Below are 18416 nucleotides of genomic sequence, written 5' to 3'. Positions count from 1 at the left end.
TGGTTTTGAACTTCTGGCTTCAAGTGATCTTCCTGCCTCACCCTCCCAAAATGCTGGGATTACAGGTGTGAGCCACTGTGCTCAGCTCCAAGTGGATGTTCTTCAGCGTTCAGGTAGACAAGATGCTGGTGGGAAAGAGGACACGGTGAAACCTAAGGCAGGAGGGTGGGAGGTGGGGCTGTGGCTGCAGTCTGCGAGACGAGGCACTCACTCCCCTTCCCTTGTAGGCACCTGTGTCTGATCTGCCTTTGGAAAGTAGACCACTTGCCATCAGCAAGGGCTTGAGGAGCATTTTCATTTCATTTCTTTCTCTTCTTTTCAGAGACAGGGTCTTGCTCTGTGCCCAGGCCGGAGTGTAGTGATGTGATTATAGCTCACTGCAGCCTCAACCTCCTGGATTCAAGTGATCCTCCTGCCTCAGCCTCCCGAGCAGCTGGAACTAGAGGTGCGCACCACCATGCCCAGCATTCGAGGGGCATTTTCTATGTGGCCCTTGTGAAAGAAAATGAGAAGGGCCCTGAGCCCCCTTGACTGAGAAAATGCTTTTACAGTTCATCTTCATTATCTCCTAATGTGTCTGAGAAGCCCTAGCAATGGTTCCCTGTAGTATGGAGATGTGTGACTTTGGTGCTTCATAGAAAACAAACTTAGAAAAGAAAGGCATTGTCTGAAGGACTCTTAAATCTAAGAAATTTGAGGTATAGATCATATTCCTGTCTTCTTTTAGCTTGTGAATGTAAAAGGTGGTTGTGTGTGAAGAGACAATAGGAGTGGAGGATACTTGATTATTTGGTTTATGGATTATTTCCTTAGTCTATGGTTTTGATAGCTAGTTTCACTACATTTTCGGGATTTAATTTTTACCTTTTAAAACCAGCTGACTACAGGGGAGGGCCTTTTTTTTTTTTTTTTTGCCTTGCATTGCTCCTTAGGTCAAAATATTAGCCAAACTTCTAAAATGCCTGTGTACAGAACTATAAGAAAAAAAACAAAACAGAAACAACTGGTTTTGTTGTTGTTGTTGTTTTTGGAAATGGAGTCTTGCTCTGTTGCCCAGACTGGAGTGCAATGGCACGATCTCAGCTCACTGCAACCTCCGTCTCCCAGGTTCAAGCAATTCTCCTGCCTCAGCCTCCCGAGTAGCTGTGGCTATAGGCACATGCCACCACGCCCAGCTAGTTTTTTGTATTTTAGTAGAGACAGGGTTTCACCTTATTGCCCAGGCTGGTCTTGAACTCCTGTGCTCAGGCAGTCCACCCGCCTCGGCCTTCCAAAGTGCTAGGATTACAGGCGTGAACCACCACACCCGGCCTAAAACAGCACTGTTAAAAAATGCCTGTGATAATCCTAAATATTTATGTAGGCATTCATCTGCCTTGTTTGCTATCTCTCATTTTATTTTTGTCAACTTCTTTTACATTGCCAAATTTTAATTCTTCCTCTTGATGGGAATTAGAGGTAGTAAACAAAAGTAAAATTTACTCTATAAATGCTATTTTATTGAATCATTGTGTTCTATTCCTCAGCCAACATTTTTATCAGTATGTTTAAGAAGGTATAGAATAAATTGAGTATTTCTTTCTCTGCTCATCTTCTTTCTCTGCTCATCTTCTAGGATATAGCTAAAAACAGCCAAAGAAAGGACAAAGAGATATCAAAGCATTGCCAACTTAACAGTCACCTCTAAATAATTGATAGTTGGTAGATGTTTTGTAGCACTTAGCTTGGTAATTTTCAGTTGTAACAGAGATAAGACGCTCAGCCAAGCCACCCCATGCCGTGCCTCCTGACCATAGTGGTATATTGGGTGTCTACTTCAGCAATAATGTATCAGAGCTTACGCTGCCCTTGGGTACCAGTCAGCTTGTAAGGAGCTCACGCTAGGATGCAAACATTTTCTGGTTTTATTTCTTTGACTCCATAATTAAAGCCTCTCTTTTGAACAACAATAACATAAAAGCAGTCTGGTCTTACGAGAAAATTATAAGAATAGAAGTTTTTAAAAAGGTGTTTGGAAATGAAACACTTCCTTTAGCCTGGCATTTCTTTTTGATCTTGGCCTTGAGCATTAGCAATCCTGGGAGGCTGCACTAAAAGCATCTCGGGTACAGAGGCAGTGTGGGGTTCAGGTTAGTCACATCCCAAGAAGACTTTATGTCATTTTCCTCAGTAGCATCTGGACTGAAGCTGCTGTTTGTCGTGATACAGGAGAGGGCAGGATGAGGATGCGGGCTGCCCTCGTGGGCTGGGCTTATATCACCCTCTGCCTGGTTTCCTGCTCATCTGCCTTTTCCCATGGTGCCAGCACGGTGGCCTGTGAGGACATGCAGCCCAAGCACATTCAAGCCCAGCCTCAGCACCAGGACACCCACCACATCACCATCCACACCCGCAGGTCTTCCTATGCACCAGGTGACAAGATTCCAGGTATGTACCGGAGAGGCTTTGAGAGACTCTGAGGAGCCCCAGAGCCCCCATGGATCTTCCAGTTTGTGTTTGTCCCAGTGAGAAGCTTCCTGGACTAAATTTGACTTAATCCTTTTTTTTTTTTTTTTTTTTTTTTTGTAGAGATGGAGTCTCACTATGTTGCCCAGGCTGGTCTGGAACTCCTGGGCTCAAGTGGTCCTCCCACCTCAGGCTCCCAAGAAGATGGGACTACAGGCACATGCCACTGTGCCATGCTAATTTTTTGTATTTTTTTTTTTTTTAGAGACAGAGTCTTGGTATGTTGCCCAGTCTGGTCTCGAACTCCTGGGCTCAAGTGAACCTCCTGATTCAGCCTCCCAAAGTGCTGGGATTGTAGCCTGGCTTAATCTTAAGAAGCAATTATCAGCTTAAAAATAAGCATAAAATATTTGTGTCATAAAAGCCACATAACTAAACTCTGCATTGATTATGATCTGTATAAGAAGGCACAAATATCATTATTATAGAAAATTATTTTGTCCTTATAATAAGATATAAATGTATCTTATTACGGACACAAATATAGTTACTCTCAACAACCTTCATGTATCACCTATGGGTGTGAAATATACTTTTTTCTCATAATTTAAAACTAAAATTCATCCATCAACAGACACTTTGGTGAGAAGATGGATATTTTCATTTGCTTGACTCTAGTAACCATTTCACTATGTGTAAGTATATCAAAACATCATGTTGTACACTTTAAATATCTACAATTTGATATTTTTTTAAATTAAAATATTAGGGGATGAAAAAATCATTTCCTGCTCTTTTAGTTTAGGTGCCTATAAAAGCAGGGAAAGAACATAAGCGCAGGTGCTTTATGTGAGAGATCATCCCAGGAAACACAGGCGAGGAAGAGGGAAAGGGAGCTGGGCAAGAGGAGACGATAATCAAGGGCGTGCAACTGAGCAGGTCGCTGCTGTGGGCACCCGAGGTGCATTCCGGTGGGGACCCTCTGAGAAGCCATGTGAAACGCCTCTGAATCATGTCTCAGGAGGATGCAGGGGCAGGGCACTTATCAGCTTTGGGTTGTCCTCCCAGGGGTGTTTCTACTTCCATGCCCACCCCCACTCCCCAAACTCACACACACTCTCCAGAGTCCGTAGCTTACCTTGGACCAAGCTTGGAAGTGGCAGTGAGGGACAACAGAGGAGGAAGCTACAGATGCTTCAGATGCCACTAAGTGTAGGCAGAAAACTGCGCACCCAAGGCGAGCTCCATCAGCAACTTTTGCCCTAAACCCCTCTTGATTTTTACTGATTCTTTTGACGGGAACTAAAGGTGACAAACAAAAATGAAATTTACTCTATAAATATTGTTTTATCCATTCGTTTCATTCTGTTGAGAAGTGTGAAAAAACATGGGTGAATAGTACATGAGTTGAACATCAATATACTCCCCAATATACTGAATTAAGGCTATTGTAACAGAGCTTCCCAAACTTTGTCGCATCATGACACAGAAAGCGAGTGTGTATGTAGCACCCCGGGGCAAATGCAAGAGGTTCCCCAAGGAAGGCCACTTCTTTGGGGTCTCCAACCACCCTAGTATGCATCCAGCCCCTCCCAGCATGAAGGGATTAGTATGTCAGTGTCCTAGTGTTCTGTGGCTAGGGGAATAACAATGGTAAGAATCAAAACACTATGTCAGCTAGGCTTGGTGGCTCATGCCTGTAATCCCAGCACTTTGGGAGGCCAAGGTGGGTGGATCACTTGAGCTCAGGAGTTTGAGACCAGCCTGGGCAACATGGCAAAACCCCATCTCTACAAAAAAAAAAATACAGAAATTAGCCAAGCATGGTGGCTTGCACCCTGTGGTCCCAGCTATGCTAGAGGCTGAGGTGGGAGGATTGCTTGAGCCTGGGAGGCAGAGGTTGCAGTGAACTGAGATAGTACAACTGCACTCCAGCCTGGGTGACAGTGACAAAGTGAGACTCTGTCTCAAAAACAAATAAACAAACAAAACCCAAAACCAAAAAATGCTATGTCAGGGAGAAAAATCTGTGGAAATAACTACAAATATTGTGATCCCTAAATTCTGAAGGTATCCTGAGGGAAACATAATTGGATTGTAACTGGAACCAAGACAGCATATGTAATAAATAACTTAAGGGAGCGCCTCATGGATTCAGTGAGAGTCAGCTGTTACTCACTTACGTTGTAAGTATACTGTTTTCTTACTGAGATCTGTGAGTCCTTGAAGGTAAGGGCCATGATATCCTGCTCATAGATATATACTCAACACCTAGCATAGTGCCTGGTGTTCAATAGTTCTAATATTTGTTCAAATGTTTATTAATAAAAGTTCAAATGTGTGGAAAATGAAACAATCCTAGAGACCAAGCTGCATTTAGCAAATTTATAAAGGTCTGACCCTGGTTTTAGCCACTCATTCCCTTGAACATGAGTGGCTAATTTTTAAAAAAAAATTTTAAATAGCTTAAAGATATTACATGCTTTAAAAATGTTAAAATAGTATCAAAAAGTAGAAAATTTACTTTTCCTTCTCTTGCTCTGAACACTCAATTTGATTCTCCAGAGGTAACTCTTGTTAAGTTTCTTGCATGTCTTTTCAGAAGTTTTCCATGCATATAAGCATATGTGAGTGAGATCTCAAATTAATATAATCTTAAGCAGACACAAATTAAATGTCTGTGTAATGTTTATATTTTTTTTACCTAACAATCAGATTGATATCTTTTATTGGATACAGAGCTTGGTTTTTTTTTTTTTTTTTTAGACAGAGTCTCTCTCTGTCCCCTAGGCTGGAGTGCAGTGGTGCGATCTCAGCTCACTGCAAGCTCCGCCTCCCAGGTTCACGCCATTCTCCTGCCTCAGCCTCCCCAGTAGCTGGCACTACAGGTGCCTGCCACCACACCTGGCTAATGTTTTTTTTTTTGTATTTTTAGTAGAGATGGGATTTCAACGTGTTAGCCAGGGTGGTCTTGATCTCCTGACCTCATGATCCGCCCGCCTCGGCCTCCCAAAGTGCTGGGATTACAGGCATGAGCTACCGTGCCCAGCCACAGAGCTTGCTTTTAATGATTTCATGACAGTCCATTGTCTAGAGGTCACATGATTGATTTAACCAGTTTCTTATTTACGGGAATTTACTTTTTAAATTTTTTTTCATAAACAGTTTTGATGGACATCTTTATTCATATGTCTCTGCTCATCATATGCATCGGGATTGTTTTAGCTGCAAGTATCAGAAAAAATGATTAACGGAAGCTTGACGAGTAAAAACATTTAATTTTCTCTCTTAAGTCTGGAGGCACAGTTTCTGTATTGGGTGAAGCCATTCAATACATCATCGAGATCCTAAGATTTTTCCATTTTCCTGCCGTCATCAGTGAGTTGGGTTTTCATTCCTTTGACGTCGCACAGTCTCAGGATGAGTGCCGTGATTTTAGGCCTCGCACTGGGATGACAGCTGGAATAAAGGCCTTACGTGAAAAGATTGATCCTTAGACATTAGCTGTTCTCTCAGCAGATTTGGCCTCATTGGCCAGAATTCTGTCTGGTGAAGGGGAACAGAATCACCAACACTGGTTTCAGTCTAATCACGGTTCATCCCCTGGAGAAAAGGAGAAACCTAACTTCCCTGAAGACAGGTGGTCTTCACTTGCCACATGAATGTAGCATCTGGGTTCTGTTAGCAGAACCATCTGTTCTGCTAGCAGGGAATAAGCAGACAATCGCTGTTGAGTATTGGGCATCAGTGTTTGCCATATTTATTTGTTCAAGTTTGTCAGTGGGGGAAGATTCTTAGCTGCAAAATTTCTAGATCAAAGAGTAATGATTTTTGGAGGGCATTTCTTTTATTGTGTTTATATACATATAAACTTTACCATTATAGTTGTATACAGCTCAGTGGCATCAAGTGCATTCACAATGTTGTACAGCCATCATCACTATCCATTTCCAGAACTTTTCCATCATCCCAGATGGACACTCTGTACTGGCCATCCTTCCCTGTGCCCAGCCTCAGCCAACTTTAAATCTTCTTTCTGTCTCTGTCAATCCGACTGCTCTGGGTGCCTCACAGAAGCGGAATCATGCAATATTTGTCATCTTCGGTCTGGCTTATTTTACTGTGTTTTCAGGGCTAACTGATAAGGTAGCATGTATCAGAGGGGTACTTGCATTTTAAATGTGGAAGATGTTGTCAGGTTATACCACAAAAAGTTGGATGGTTTATAGTCCCAGCACTAGTGAATGAATGTCCTAGTTTTTCCATAGTCTTATCAAGACTGTTTACAACCACACATTTTAACATTTGCTAATATGAAAGGTGTAAAATAGCATCTCATTTATAATTGCTTTTAAAACATTACTGAGCAGCCAGGTGTGGTGGCTCATGCCTGTAAGCCCAGCACTTTGGGAGGCTGGGGAGGGCAGATCACGAGGTCAAGAGATCGAGACCATCCTGGCCAACATGATGAAACCCCTGTCTCTACTAAAAATACAAAACTTATCTGGGTGTGGTGGCGCATGCCTGTACTCCCAGCTACTTGAGAGGCTGAGGCAGGAGAATCACTTGAACCTGGGAGACAGAGGTTGTAGTGACCTGGGATCGCGCCACTGCACTGCAGCCTGGCGATAGAGCGAGACTCTGTCTCAAAAAAAAAAAAAAAAAGAATTATTACTAAGCTTGTTTTATTTTCTGTTTGTATCCTTTCATTATTTTGAGGGAGTCATCTTTTTATGGATTCACCATGACTCTGATTATTTGTCTGCTGTATGTCTTACAAATACTTTTCTTTGGAAAATAATTTTTTTAATCATCTGTCCTAAGTTCACCTAAACTCATATTTTAAAAAAATATAGCACACTTTACTCATCTTTTCCTTTATGGCAGCTGGGTTTTGCTCAGAGAGGTATTTCTAAATCCAGTATTTATAAAAAGAAAAAAATGTTTCTAGTTATATTTTATTTCATTTTCGCATACCTTTGATCCAAATGGAATTTATTTTGGTGTGAAATAGGACTTCAACTTCTCCCCCCTACCCCAGTGAATTGTTCACTTTTTAGGGGTTGATCTTAAGCTTTTAGTTTTGAAAAAACCTGCATAAAAGCACCAAATGGAACTAAGTCACACATGTTCATGTTGAATGGGTGTTTTTGTTGCAGTGACGGTGAGAAGCAGTCGTGATTTCATGGGATTTCTCCTTCAGGCTCGAAGAGTGTCTGATCATCAAATCGCTGGGACTTTTGTTTTCATTCCTCCTCATTCCAAACTGATGACTTGTTTTCAAGAGGCTGATGCAGTCACCCATTCTGACAAGTCCCTGAAGAGAAACCTGTCGTTCCTGTGGAAGGCCCCTGCCCAGCCTGTGGGGGATATTAAGTTCCTGTAAGAGAGTGAAGTGCTGTTTCTTAGAAACTGAGCCTTTAACTTTGAAGAGAGGGGAGCTTCTCTTTGCCCTGCCTTCATATTCCCTTTCCCCCTCCTTATGTGGCCACCTTATAGCAAGGACAGGGTCACAGATGCTGCCTCAACTGGAGAGCCTATGCAGAGAGGAACTAAAAAAAATGTTGCCCCCAAACTCACCCCTTCAGCACTATCCATATTATCTCCCTGCCTCCCCAAGCACAGGCAAATCTTGGCCAACCTCTCCAGGAATTTCTGACCAGAGGACAGAAGGGCTGGCGGTGGGAAGGCAGGAGAGAGCCAAGAAAGAGACAGGCAGATGGACAAATGGACACGTCCCTGGGCCCAGGAAAAGCCTCTTGAGGCTCTATGCCTTGGCTTGTTGTCTATAAATGGGCATAACCACAGCACCTCCCTCAGAGGGTTGTGTATGGATGAGAGAGCCTATGTTTGCTCAGAACAGTTCCTGGCAACAGTAAGCACTTCAAAAGCATCATTACTACTCAGAATGAGGTGCTTGTTTTGTCATTCTTTTCAGACACTTGCATTTACCAAGAAAGATAATTTTTTTCTTTCAGGAAAGGGTGTGTGTTTCTGTTTCTTTTCCCCACACCCTCCTAAATATGAAGGAGAGTGCGTCTGCAGGCAGAGGTCATCCAGGGCACGTGCTTACCTCCAGGACTCCCCTCTGCTCTGGGGAGCAGTGGGAGAGGAGGTTGGTGGCCCCAGCCTGTGGTGTCCCTTCTCCCCCACTTCCTGGTGGCACAGGGCAGCAGACAGGACAGTAAGAAGGGAAACACATGTCTTAGGATTTTTCCTCTTTGGAAGGCCCAGGGCCCGCTTACCCGTGGGTGTGCCCAGCTTCTGCCCTTGGCTTTGGTTCTTATGCAGTACAGAGGGTGTCTGACACTTGAAGTCCTTAAATCTGTACAGTCACCTTTTTTTCTCAAAGCACTTCCATTCCTATTTTTGGATTTACCATCATAGATGCTGCATGCCGCATAGCAAGTAGTGTAGAAGCTATGATCTCCATTTGACAGAACAAAACGAGCTAAGTCACTTGATGAGATGCCTGTCCTAAGTCGCCCTGTGATCTCCCACCTCTGGGAACCCTCGCGCACGATAACGTCCGCCAAGTCTGGAAACCGCATGTTGGGGGCCTGAACTATGACTCTCACTGAGTCTCGAGCCTCTGGGTGACCTCGGCCAAATTAATCGCCTTGTTATGACTGCCTCCTGAATACTTAAAGTGGGAAAAATGATGCTTGCCAATAATCCTTCCTTTACTGAAATATTTGGAAGAACAAATGGCATAATGTTTGTGAAACTGATTTTTTACTGAAGAATTATTTTTCAAAAAATTATTTAGAATATTAAGGATTTGTCTCTAATTTCCAATAGAATCTACAATGACAATAGACATGTACAATTATACAACAGAATTATGAGATCTCCAAATCATGATGTAATAACAGTATATCAGGAATGGCTAATAATAACATTGACAATAAAACCTTTTGTTGGAGTCTAAACAGTTTAAGGAAAAACTTTTTAGTTAAAATGAGATTTTTAGTGACTATTTATTCAAGAAGACCATTGATTTTTTCATCTCCTCTCTCATTCTAATTATTTGCAACTGTGGGGTTTTTGTTTTTAAAAAGAATGAAGTCACTTTTCATTCTTGAAGTAATAACATAATCTCTCTCTCATTCTTCTATTTATTTAGTTTTGTTCCTGTTTATCTGTTAGTGTGTTCTCTCTTTTTTATGAGGCTGGCCTGAGTTATTATTTAAAGGAAACTAAATCCGTGAACCACTCTGCTCTTTCTCTTTCCACAGTTTATCAGTAGTCCAGTCATATTTCGTTTACTGGGCAAGGATTGAATCATCTGTTGTGTCCCAACAGACACATAGCAGCGCCCATTCTGATGACCGCATGGAGCCCAGATTACTGATGCCAACCCTTCACCAGAGGCTGGGTGATGTTGAAGGAGCTGCCCCAGGTACAGCTTGTCATTGTATTTGCCAGGCTGGTTGTCATCATTATTTTTACAGTTATCTATTTTCACTTAAAAGTTACTACTGCCAGTTTCCTGTCCCTGCAAAACAAGTAATAAACACCTGCCGTGGCCAACTGCAGCAGTTCCTGGGGATGTGATAACGCAGCAGTGAGAGGGAGGGAACGCTTGCAGTTGCTTTGTTTGTTGCAGCAAACACACTTTGTCTGGCTCAACCTAACACATTAAGTCAGGCCCCGGGGTGGACAGTGAGAGCTGTGCTGCAATACCAAAAATCAGCATACACCTCTTCCCCCACATTTACTAGTCCTCACAATATTTCCACTGTTTTCCTTAGTCCCCTGAAGCTACACAGGGAGCACAAAAAAGAAATGAGCTTTTCTTCGTCTTTTCTCATAAAAACGCATCCAGTTTTCATTGTTAACTTTTCACGGTAGGTAGATGGCTCTTTGCAACCTGGGTTGGAGAACAGAATCAGGAATCACTGTTTCAATGGGAAGGGATTTTTCCTTGCTCACTACATGGCTTTATATTCCATTAGTCCATGAACTCCTGAAAAAAGAAAAGAAAAGAAACAAAACAAAGGAAAACCTCTAGCCAGCTAGAGGCTGTTTGACCTACCTGAAAATCCCTGGTGGCATGGAACTCCTTTTTATTGCTTATTTCTAGTTAAGTTCTATGAACGCAAGCACTCGTAAAAGCATCCAGGCACATGCACACAAGACTCTACCCTTAATCCATTCGTTCTCCTCTTCCTTTATTCTTTCCTTTATTCTTTGCTAATATGTTAAGGCCAGAATCCAGTCAGAATCCCTGCCTCTTCTCAGTCGAGCAGACCCAGGTACAGAAACAGTGGGGACCACCCTCCATTCTCTGTCTTTGCCCCAAAACCTTTGTCTTCTCCCATTACCCAGCACAACTCCTCCAACCCTCCCACCAAGACACTCCTAAAAGCAGAGTAAAGATCTCAGAGCCTGAGAGTGTGGCCTGGAGAAGACCCTGCACCCCTGACATATGTTTGAAATCTCATGTTTTATTTTATGAATGATGCAAATGTCATGTTTTAATCCCAAGTATAACCACGTTTGTTTGGACATGAATATGAATAAAACTGAAGTTTCAGGAAGAAGTGTCATGTGGAGCCTTGGGCCTTTCCATGCGTGACTCTGCTGGAAACCTTGTCCGCTAGGGGCCACAGCTTCCAGCCCAAGCAGTTTACAGGGTAACTTCCTCATTACATTGCCCACATTCCTCTCCTTCTGGCCCCGGCCTGTCTTCCCCGTTCATTCCAGTACCCAAACCCTAGTGATTCCCAAAGGAAAAAGAAACGTGTATGTATGCATGTGCATGCATGTGTGTATGTATGTGCGTGTGTGTGTGTGTGTGTATGTATCCTGGGAAGTTTATCTTTGTACAGTTAAGAAATCTATTCACCTTATTTCATCTAATAAAGTGAAATAGATTTCTTAACTGTACAAAGGATTCAGTAGGCAAGTATAAATTATAAATTTTCAAAATTGGGGAAGTAGTATATTGTATATCTGAAACTTATCTCCCAATAGACCAAGACACTTTGGGTCCTCCTCCACCCCATTAGGTATGGTCTACTTTTATATTTCAGTCCCTTCCCTTCTGACACTTCCTCAAACTGGACTGTTCCACATGACAGTTCTCTGCATCTTTCAAGGTACAGTTCAAATATCTCCTTTGTGAAACTTTTCCTGATATTTCCTGGTAGGCAAGTGCCTTAGTCTATTCCAGCTGCTATAACAAAACATCCTAGACTGAATAATTTATAAACAATAGAAACATATTGCCTACATTCTGGAGGTTGGGAAGTCCAAGATGAAGGCACCAACAGATTAAGTGTCTGGTGAGGGAGGGATGATCTGTGCCTCAACAATGGCACATTCTTGCTGTGTCTTCACATGGTGGAAGGGGTGAACAAGCTCCCTCAGTCCCCTTTTATAAGGCCACTAATCCCATTCATGAGGGCTCCACCCTCATGACTTAAGTACCTGCTAAAAACCCCACCTCTTTACACTATTGCATTGGGAGTTTGATTTCAACATGTGAATTTTGAGGGGGACACATTAAGACCATAGTAGCAAGTATAATTGCTTCCTTAGCTCTGGTATTAATTGATTAATTAATTCATTAATTAATTTTGAGACACAGTCTCTCTCTGTTACCCAGGCTGGAGTACAGTGGTGCGGTCTCAGCTCACTGCAACCTCCACCTCCAGGGTTCAAATGATTCTCCTGCCTCAGCCTCCCAAGTAGCTTGGAATTACAGGCATGCGCCACTGCATCCTGCTAACTTTGGTATTTTTAGTAGAGAGACACAGTTTCCCCATGTTGACCAGGCTGGTCTTGAACTCCTGACCTTAGGTGATCTACTTGCCATGGCCTGCCAAAGTGCTGGGATTACAGGCGTGAGCGCCCGGCCTCTTGTATTAATTTAGGTAGTTTGACATGTAAGGGTGTCTCTTCCCAGTTTTGAGTTCAGGGACACCAGTTACAAGTCTGCATTATGTTTGCATCTCCAACAACTCTAACAATGCCCAGCACACAGTGGGTCTGCAGGAAATATCCAAATGCTCTTAGAGTTCAAGAAGGAATTTGAAACTATCAGTTTGCCATGTTTTGTATGTCTGGGCTAGGCTGCTTTGTTCTTCACTTCAACATTTGTGAGTGTTAAAAACATTGGAGCAAAGGGGTACCTCCTTCACCCCCATGAAAGAACCTGGAGCCCTTGTCAGAGAAACTTCTGCCAACACTGTTTTGGTCAATGCCATCATGTCATCCTCATCATCATTGTGGTAAACCCTCTGTGCACGTTGCCTGTGCCTGTGTGCCAGGCACCTGCTTCACGCTTCCCCATTAATGAGTTCGTGTCAACCCCTCAGCAATTCTATGCTGGCCTCGTTTTGCAAATGAAGAAACTAATGCTCTGGGAGGACTTCCCCAAAGCCAGGAATTAGTGGAGGACTGAACCCAGATAAGAGTCTGACTCTACAACCTGCACTTGCTTGCTTGCTGCTCCGTGTGAAGCTCTTTCCCATGCTCTGGGCTGTCAGGTTAGCCAGTCACAAATGGGAAATGAGATGGTGGAGGGCAGTGGAGGGCAGTGATCTCATCTCTGCTCATAGCAGATGTTCAAGTTATTATCACCAGGGAAAGAAACTTTGAGTGTTAATAATAGGGCAAGAAAGATCTAGGGCTTTGAAAAGTCTGATTTGTGGGATTCCACTCTTTTTTCTAGCTAGAAGCAGTTTTTGGTAGAGGTGAAATAAATACGGTGGTCACAGTGCATTCTGTGTTCCCTGAATGGTGGCTGTTAAGAAGGTACAAGCCCAGACAGGCCAGGGACTCACTCTCTAAAAAGATATAAGCCCTTGCGTGGTCAGGGGCTTGTGTAATCAGGCAGGTCATCTGTATGCTGACACTTTTAAGTGCCTTACACTTAATGGTCTCTCCTTGAGGAACATTAGAGTCACTGCTGTTTACCCCTGATCATAGCTGTGTGTACCAGTCGATACGGGGAAAATGCTCTCACTCTCTCTGCACTGTCTTTGGGCCTCTGCTTAGCTCCCAGGGCCCCCATCACTCTTCCACAGAAGCACACACATGCCTTTGCTGTTGCCCTTCCTGGAGCTGCAGAGGAGGACAACCTAGATCCTGTTCCTGCCAGTATTTGGGTGACAAAGTTTCCTGCGGATGCAGAGACTCTGTCCCAACCATCTTCACACACAGCCACTGAAGGCAGCATCGACCAGCAACTCAGCATGGACAGCAATCCGACTCTAGAGCCGTCCCTGGAGGTCCACAGGCTGGAGAGGCTCGTGGCCCTCAAGAGAGTCTCCTCAGAGAGCTTTGCTTCCAGACTTAGCATCCATCACAGGTAAGGGTGATGGGTGGGCCATTCAGGACAGGTGATGGGACTAGGCTGGACACTGGAGTGCATCATTTGGAGTCTGACAAAGAATATCTTAGCCATATTTATTCTTAAGTGTGTGAAAAACCCAGGATGTAACAGGGCCACTGGTCTGAAGGACTGGGTATGATAATTACCCAGGAAAATTATTCTCTTGGATGGGGTGAGATCTCTGAGATGCTGTTATAAATAAAACAAAACTTTAAAAGTGACTTTTTATATTTTAAATATATTTATAACAACAATATAGAAATGTATATTTTATATAAAATAATAAGCGATAACATTTGGTGAGTTCTTTGCCGCCATTCTCACTTATCTCTCCCCTTCCTCTTCTCTGTGGTTCCCAACTCCAAACTCAGAAGTTTTTCAAGTGGATCTGATGCCATCTGCATACACAACAATGGTAGGAAACATTGCTTTTTGGTCCAAGACTTAATGACCTGTTTTCAGCCCTTCCATTCTTCCCTTTAGATCTCAGGATGATCCCAGCTTTGATTCACTGGAAACTTGCCTATCCTCAGTTGGGGGTGAACAGGTAAGAACCTAAACTGTGAGGAGGGCTTGCGACTGATGTTTTGATCCTAGACTGGCCAGTTTCAGGCTGGAAAATCAGAGCTACTAGACTGATTGATAGATAAAGTCAGAGAGAAGAAGGCAAAGTATAATATACACACAGTGTCTTTCTACTAATCAATATCTTTCCATTATATGCAGTGTCTCTGAAGTGATCGGCAATTTTAGAAATTGATGTTTTAGTGATTTGTCTTCTCACGTAGCCATAGTTAATAATTACTCTCTTCTCTCCTCCTCCATCCCTCCTTCATAACATTGACCTCAAAGCACCATGTATGGTCCCAGAAGTTAGATCAATGGGCAATATAAAATATAAATGCCCACTGATTTACTATTCCTTTGAAGTCTTGGAAGGAACACAAAATAAAACATGGTGTAATATTCTTACTTACATTTATCAGAACCTACAGTGAGGTTAAATGGTCCTTCTTGCATGGGTCCTATCATAAAAAGACACACTAGAAGCTTTCAGCCATAGAAGATGATGCAATCACCCATTGATATTTTGGTTTGGAAGCCTCTTAAAGGATCCTTAGCTTGTTCTTGTAACTGGCTTCCTTGTTCTCTGTGGGGTTTCCATTAGCCACCCCATCCCCATCAATAACAAGTGCATTTGTATCTAGTTGGGCATTTTACTTTGAGCTCCTTTAGTAGCAAGAAAGAGATTGGGTTTTCAGCTGCCACCTGGGAGTCTTTAAGGAACCCCAGTTAGTTACAAAGTTCAGTGGCAGCTTAGGAGGAAGACCAGTACCTTTGACCCTTTTTTTCCTTTGTTTTTCTAGGACAAGATGAAGGCCTCTAACAGGACCGTGACACAGCCTCCTCTGTACACCGTCCAGCTTACCCATCCCCGGCGCCTCTGGTCCTCTGAAACTTTCACAAGGAATGGGGCAGGGGCAAGCAACCCAACCGCTGTCCTCCAGACCTCTGGTACTTCTGGGCTACCTGCTACTGGTGACCAGTCAGAGGCATCCAGGGCCTCTGCCAGCTTCTTACTTCAGTCAAAGCACGAGGAGCTCAGAGCAGGGAAGGGAGATGGAGAGGGTGGAGTGGGATACCCTCAGCAGACCAACTCACGGCCTGACTCTGGGCTAGAGGGGGCCCAGGCCCCTCTGGGGATCCAGCTCAGAACTCCCCAGCTGGGAGTTCTGCTTTGCCTGTCAGCCATCCTGGGCATGGCCCTGGCTGCTGGCCTTCGCTACCTGCACACCCAGTATTGCCACCAGCAGACAGAAGTGTCCTTCGGCGAGCCCGCTTCGGATGCTGTTGCCAGGAGCGACAGTGGTGAGACTGTGCACATCAGGAAGATTGGGGAGAACAGTTTTGTTTTGGTTCAAGCAGAGTACAACTGGATCACTCCTTCTGTGGGTAGCAAGAAAACAGTCCTCTGAGAAGACCATCACCCCAGACCTCTCAGTGGCCCTCCTTGGGCCCTGGAGAGTGTCCCAGACAGAGGAGACCTAATGAGAATACCTGATGAAGACAGGGACTCATTGTGCCTCTGTCAATGTGCAGTACCTGATGAAGACAGGGACTCATTGTGCCTCTGTCAATGTGCAGTTCATGGAGGAAGCCGGGAGAGGACAGTTTCATCAACAGAGGGAGTTATTTCTGAGCTTTGTTGTCTTAACATCTGTAATTGAGCTTCCTTTTTTCTTTTTGCAATTAGACGTTCTGTTTGAAGACTTAAACTCAACACAATGAATATTGTATAACCCGCTCATTAACTAGACCCCTGTGGCCGCTAAGCTTCCTCTGTTGCCTTAAGGAAGCCATAGAAATAGAAATGCTGTCCCTCCTTAGTGTCTCAGCCTCATCTCTTCTAACTCTTTGGGGAAAAGAGTAATGTTAGGTTGTGTCTCCTGCAAGAAAAAGAACTGCAGCTCTCACTTTGCCTTCCTAAACCACCCCCAAATAAGTTTTCTTTTCAAAACTAGAATTCAACAACTTGCTAGAGTTCTGATTTGGATGGCTAGGTGAATGCAAGGGTGTTTGGTCTTCTGGGCAACTCAGCAGCCTGGCAAATCGCTATGGAAATTGATCCAAAGTCAGGAAAGTTTTTGAGAGCTTGATTGAACACATCTTTAGGAAAACATATACATGCAACACAAGGCCATAAACACCAGAGTGGGGTAAGCAAGCCTTTTCATCAGGTGTAAATGGATCTGAGACCTCCCATCCATTTACACTTGATGGAAAGATTCGTGTATTCCAGCAGCTAGCAGACATATTGCCTTTTGCCAGAGGTCAGGCTGAAAAACGTTGTTATACCAGCACAGTTTGAAGAACAGTCTTTACTTGTCTTTTCAGGGAATATCAGGCAGAAAGCTTCATGGACGAAGGTCATCTATCTGATCTCATAACCTTATGAAGATTGTTTTGATTTAACAGTGGCTCCACAGATACTATCTGAGGTCAAAACAACAGATCTGAATGTAACTCTTAAATATGCTCACCTAATATAGCACATTGGAATTAGCTGCCTTTTCAGAGTGAAACCTATTATAGAGTCACCATTCATTTTAATGCAGAAACAAAAATCACTACAAATTCGGAAAGGATATTTGTTTATTGAACACCTAATTCATACAGGAACTGTGCTAAGAAATTTGCATATATCTTCACATTTAACCCTCACAAAAATTTAATGAGGAATAAGTGCAGTAACTTTCCAGGGAGAATGAGGCTTTCCTTACATCTCAATTTAACAATTTTTAAAAATTGGGTGTTCAGGAAAGAGACAGCTCCTGCTTTTTCCATACCTCCCTTTAGCTCGTTGGTCATCAATTCCAAGACTGTCTCCTCCTGGATTCTGGGCTAGATAGCTCTGTTCCCTGGCTTCAGTCATTAGATGCATGGAGACCTAGGTAATTTGTGCATTCACAAATGAAAGTGTTCTAGGAATGCTGTGGAAAGAAAGAAATGTACTGTACTCTAATAAGGCCACAGATATCCCTTCTGCATGCCTAGGGATGCCCTCTAAAAGATGTCCTCCCCAAGAAGCAAACAAGGGACCCCATTAGCGGAGAGCTCTCATCTGGCCACATCACATCAGAGCCAGATGCATCATGTATGCAACATTTTTTAGATCTTTTCTGTCTAAGAGAGAATTTTCCTATGTAAACAGACTGTTTCGCTTATCTGTTGATGTGAACAGATTACTTTCAAGCTTAGTAGTTGAAAATAAAATCACCACCACCACCATTTATCATCTTTCATGATTCTGGGGTTGCCTGGGCTCAGCTAGTCAGTTTTTCTGCTTTTGATGTTATTGAATGGGATGGGACAGCCTAGTTGACTCCCTCACATGGCTTGCAGTTGGTGTTGGCTGCCAGCTAAGGGCCCAAATGGGGCTGCTGAAGAATGTGGGAAGCAATATGGTTCTGTTCTTTGCGTCTTCTTATGCCATATGGTGGCTGAGTTCCAAGAGGAAGTGTGCCAAGCACACAAAACCAAAGACTGCATGTCTCTTAAGACCTAACCTTGGAAGTGGTCATAGTGAGTCACAGGACCAACTCTCATTATTCAAAAGGAAGGGCAATAGATTCCACTTTTTGATGGGAGAAGTGACAGAGGATTTGCAGCCATCTTTAATTCACTTTCCCTTCTTCTTAGACTGCTGACCTGCCATGGGGGGATTGTGTGAGACTTGAAGAGATGCCATTCATCCCTGGGAGATGAGGGAGGTGAGAGGAGTCTCCAGATTTCAGGATCAGGTATTTTCTCTTCTCCAGTTGGACTTCCAGCTTATACAAAACAGTAAAGTGATGCAGAAGGGTTAGCCAGATCTCTGAGCCTCCTCTTCCAGCTTACACAAAACAGTAAAGTGATGCAGAAGGGTTAGCCAAATCTCTGAGCCTCCTCTTCCTCATCAGAGAAAAGAACATCACAAAATCATTCAGCTCTTTTGGTTGATGTAAACATTGAATGCATACACAATATTTAGCTATCTGTAACCAAACTGACATGCCATTGTCATTAATGTTATCCTGAAGCTGCAACACTGTCTTTACGTGTAGTCCATTTAGAGAAATTCTGTGAT

General features: G+C 43.3%; 1 protein-coding gene across 4 annotated transcripts; it reads left to right on the top strand.

Moving 5' to 3' along the window:
• Positions 1 to 401: 401 nt before the first annotated feature.
• On the top strand, positions 402 to 17578 carry REELD1 (reeler domain containing 1). 4 transcript variants are annotated; one of them, XM_009207661.3, is made up of 7 exons: positions 402 to 445; positions 2209 to 2427; positions 7605 to 7827; positions 9684 to 9847; positions 13618 to 13765; positions 14273 to 14336; positions 15157 to 17578. In XM_009207661.3, the coding sequence occupies exons 2-7, from the start codon at positions 2220 to 2222 to the stop codon at positions 15763 to 15765; spliced, it is 1416 nt and encodes a 471-aa protein (XP_009205925.3). In that variant the 5' UTR covers positions 402 to 445; positions 2209 to 2219; the 3' UTR covers positions 15766 to 17578. The 4 variants fall into 4 exon arrangements, with proteins under 4 accessions (XP_009205925.3, XP_009205924.3, XP_017814591.3 ...); XM_009207660.3 differs by having other exon boundaries at positions 14252 to 14336; XM_017959102.3 differs by lacking the exon at positions 402 to 445 and having other exon boundaries at positions 1235 to 2427; positions 14252 to 14336.
• The last annotated feature ends 838 nt before the right edge of the window (positions 17579 to 18416 follow it).

This window comes from Papio anubis, chromosome 3, assembly GCF_008728515.1.
Source record: "Papio anubis isolate 15944 chromosome 3, Panubis1.0, whole genome shotgun sequence".
Lineage (NCBI taxonomy): Eukaryota > Metazoa > Chordata > Mammalia > Primates > Cercopithecidae > Papio > Papio anubis.
This window is presented reverse-complemented; position numbering and strand designations above follow the sequence as displayed.

Coding starts and splice junctions, on each gene's coding strand:
- REELD1 (XM_031664247.1), top strand. CDS start 2,220: ATGAGGATGCGGGCTGCCCTCGTGGGCTGGGCTTATATCACCCTCTGC. Junction 2,428..7,604: donor ACCAGGTGACAAGATTCCAG/GTATGTACCGGA, acceptor TTTTTGTTGCAG/TGACGGTGAGAAGCAGTCGT. Junction 13,766..14,272: donor AGACTTAGCATCCATCACAG/GTAAGGGTGATG, acceptor TCTTCCCTTTAG/ATCTCAGGATGATCCCAGCT.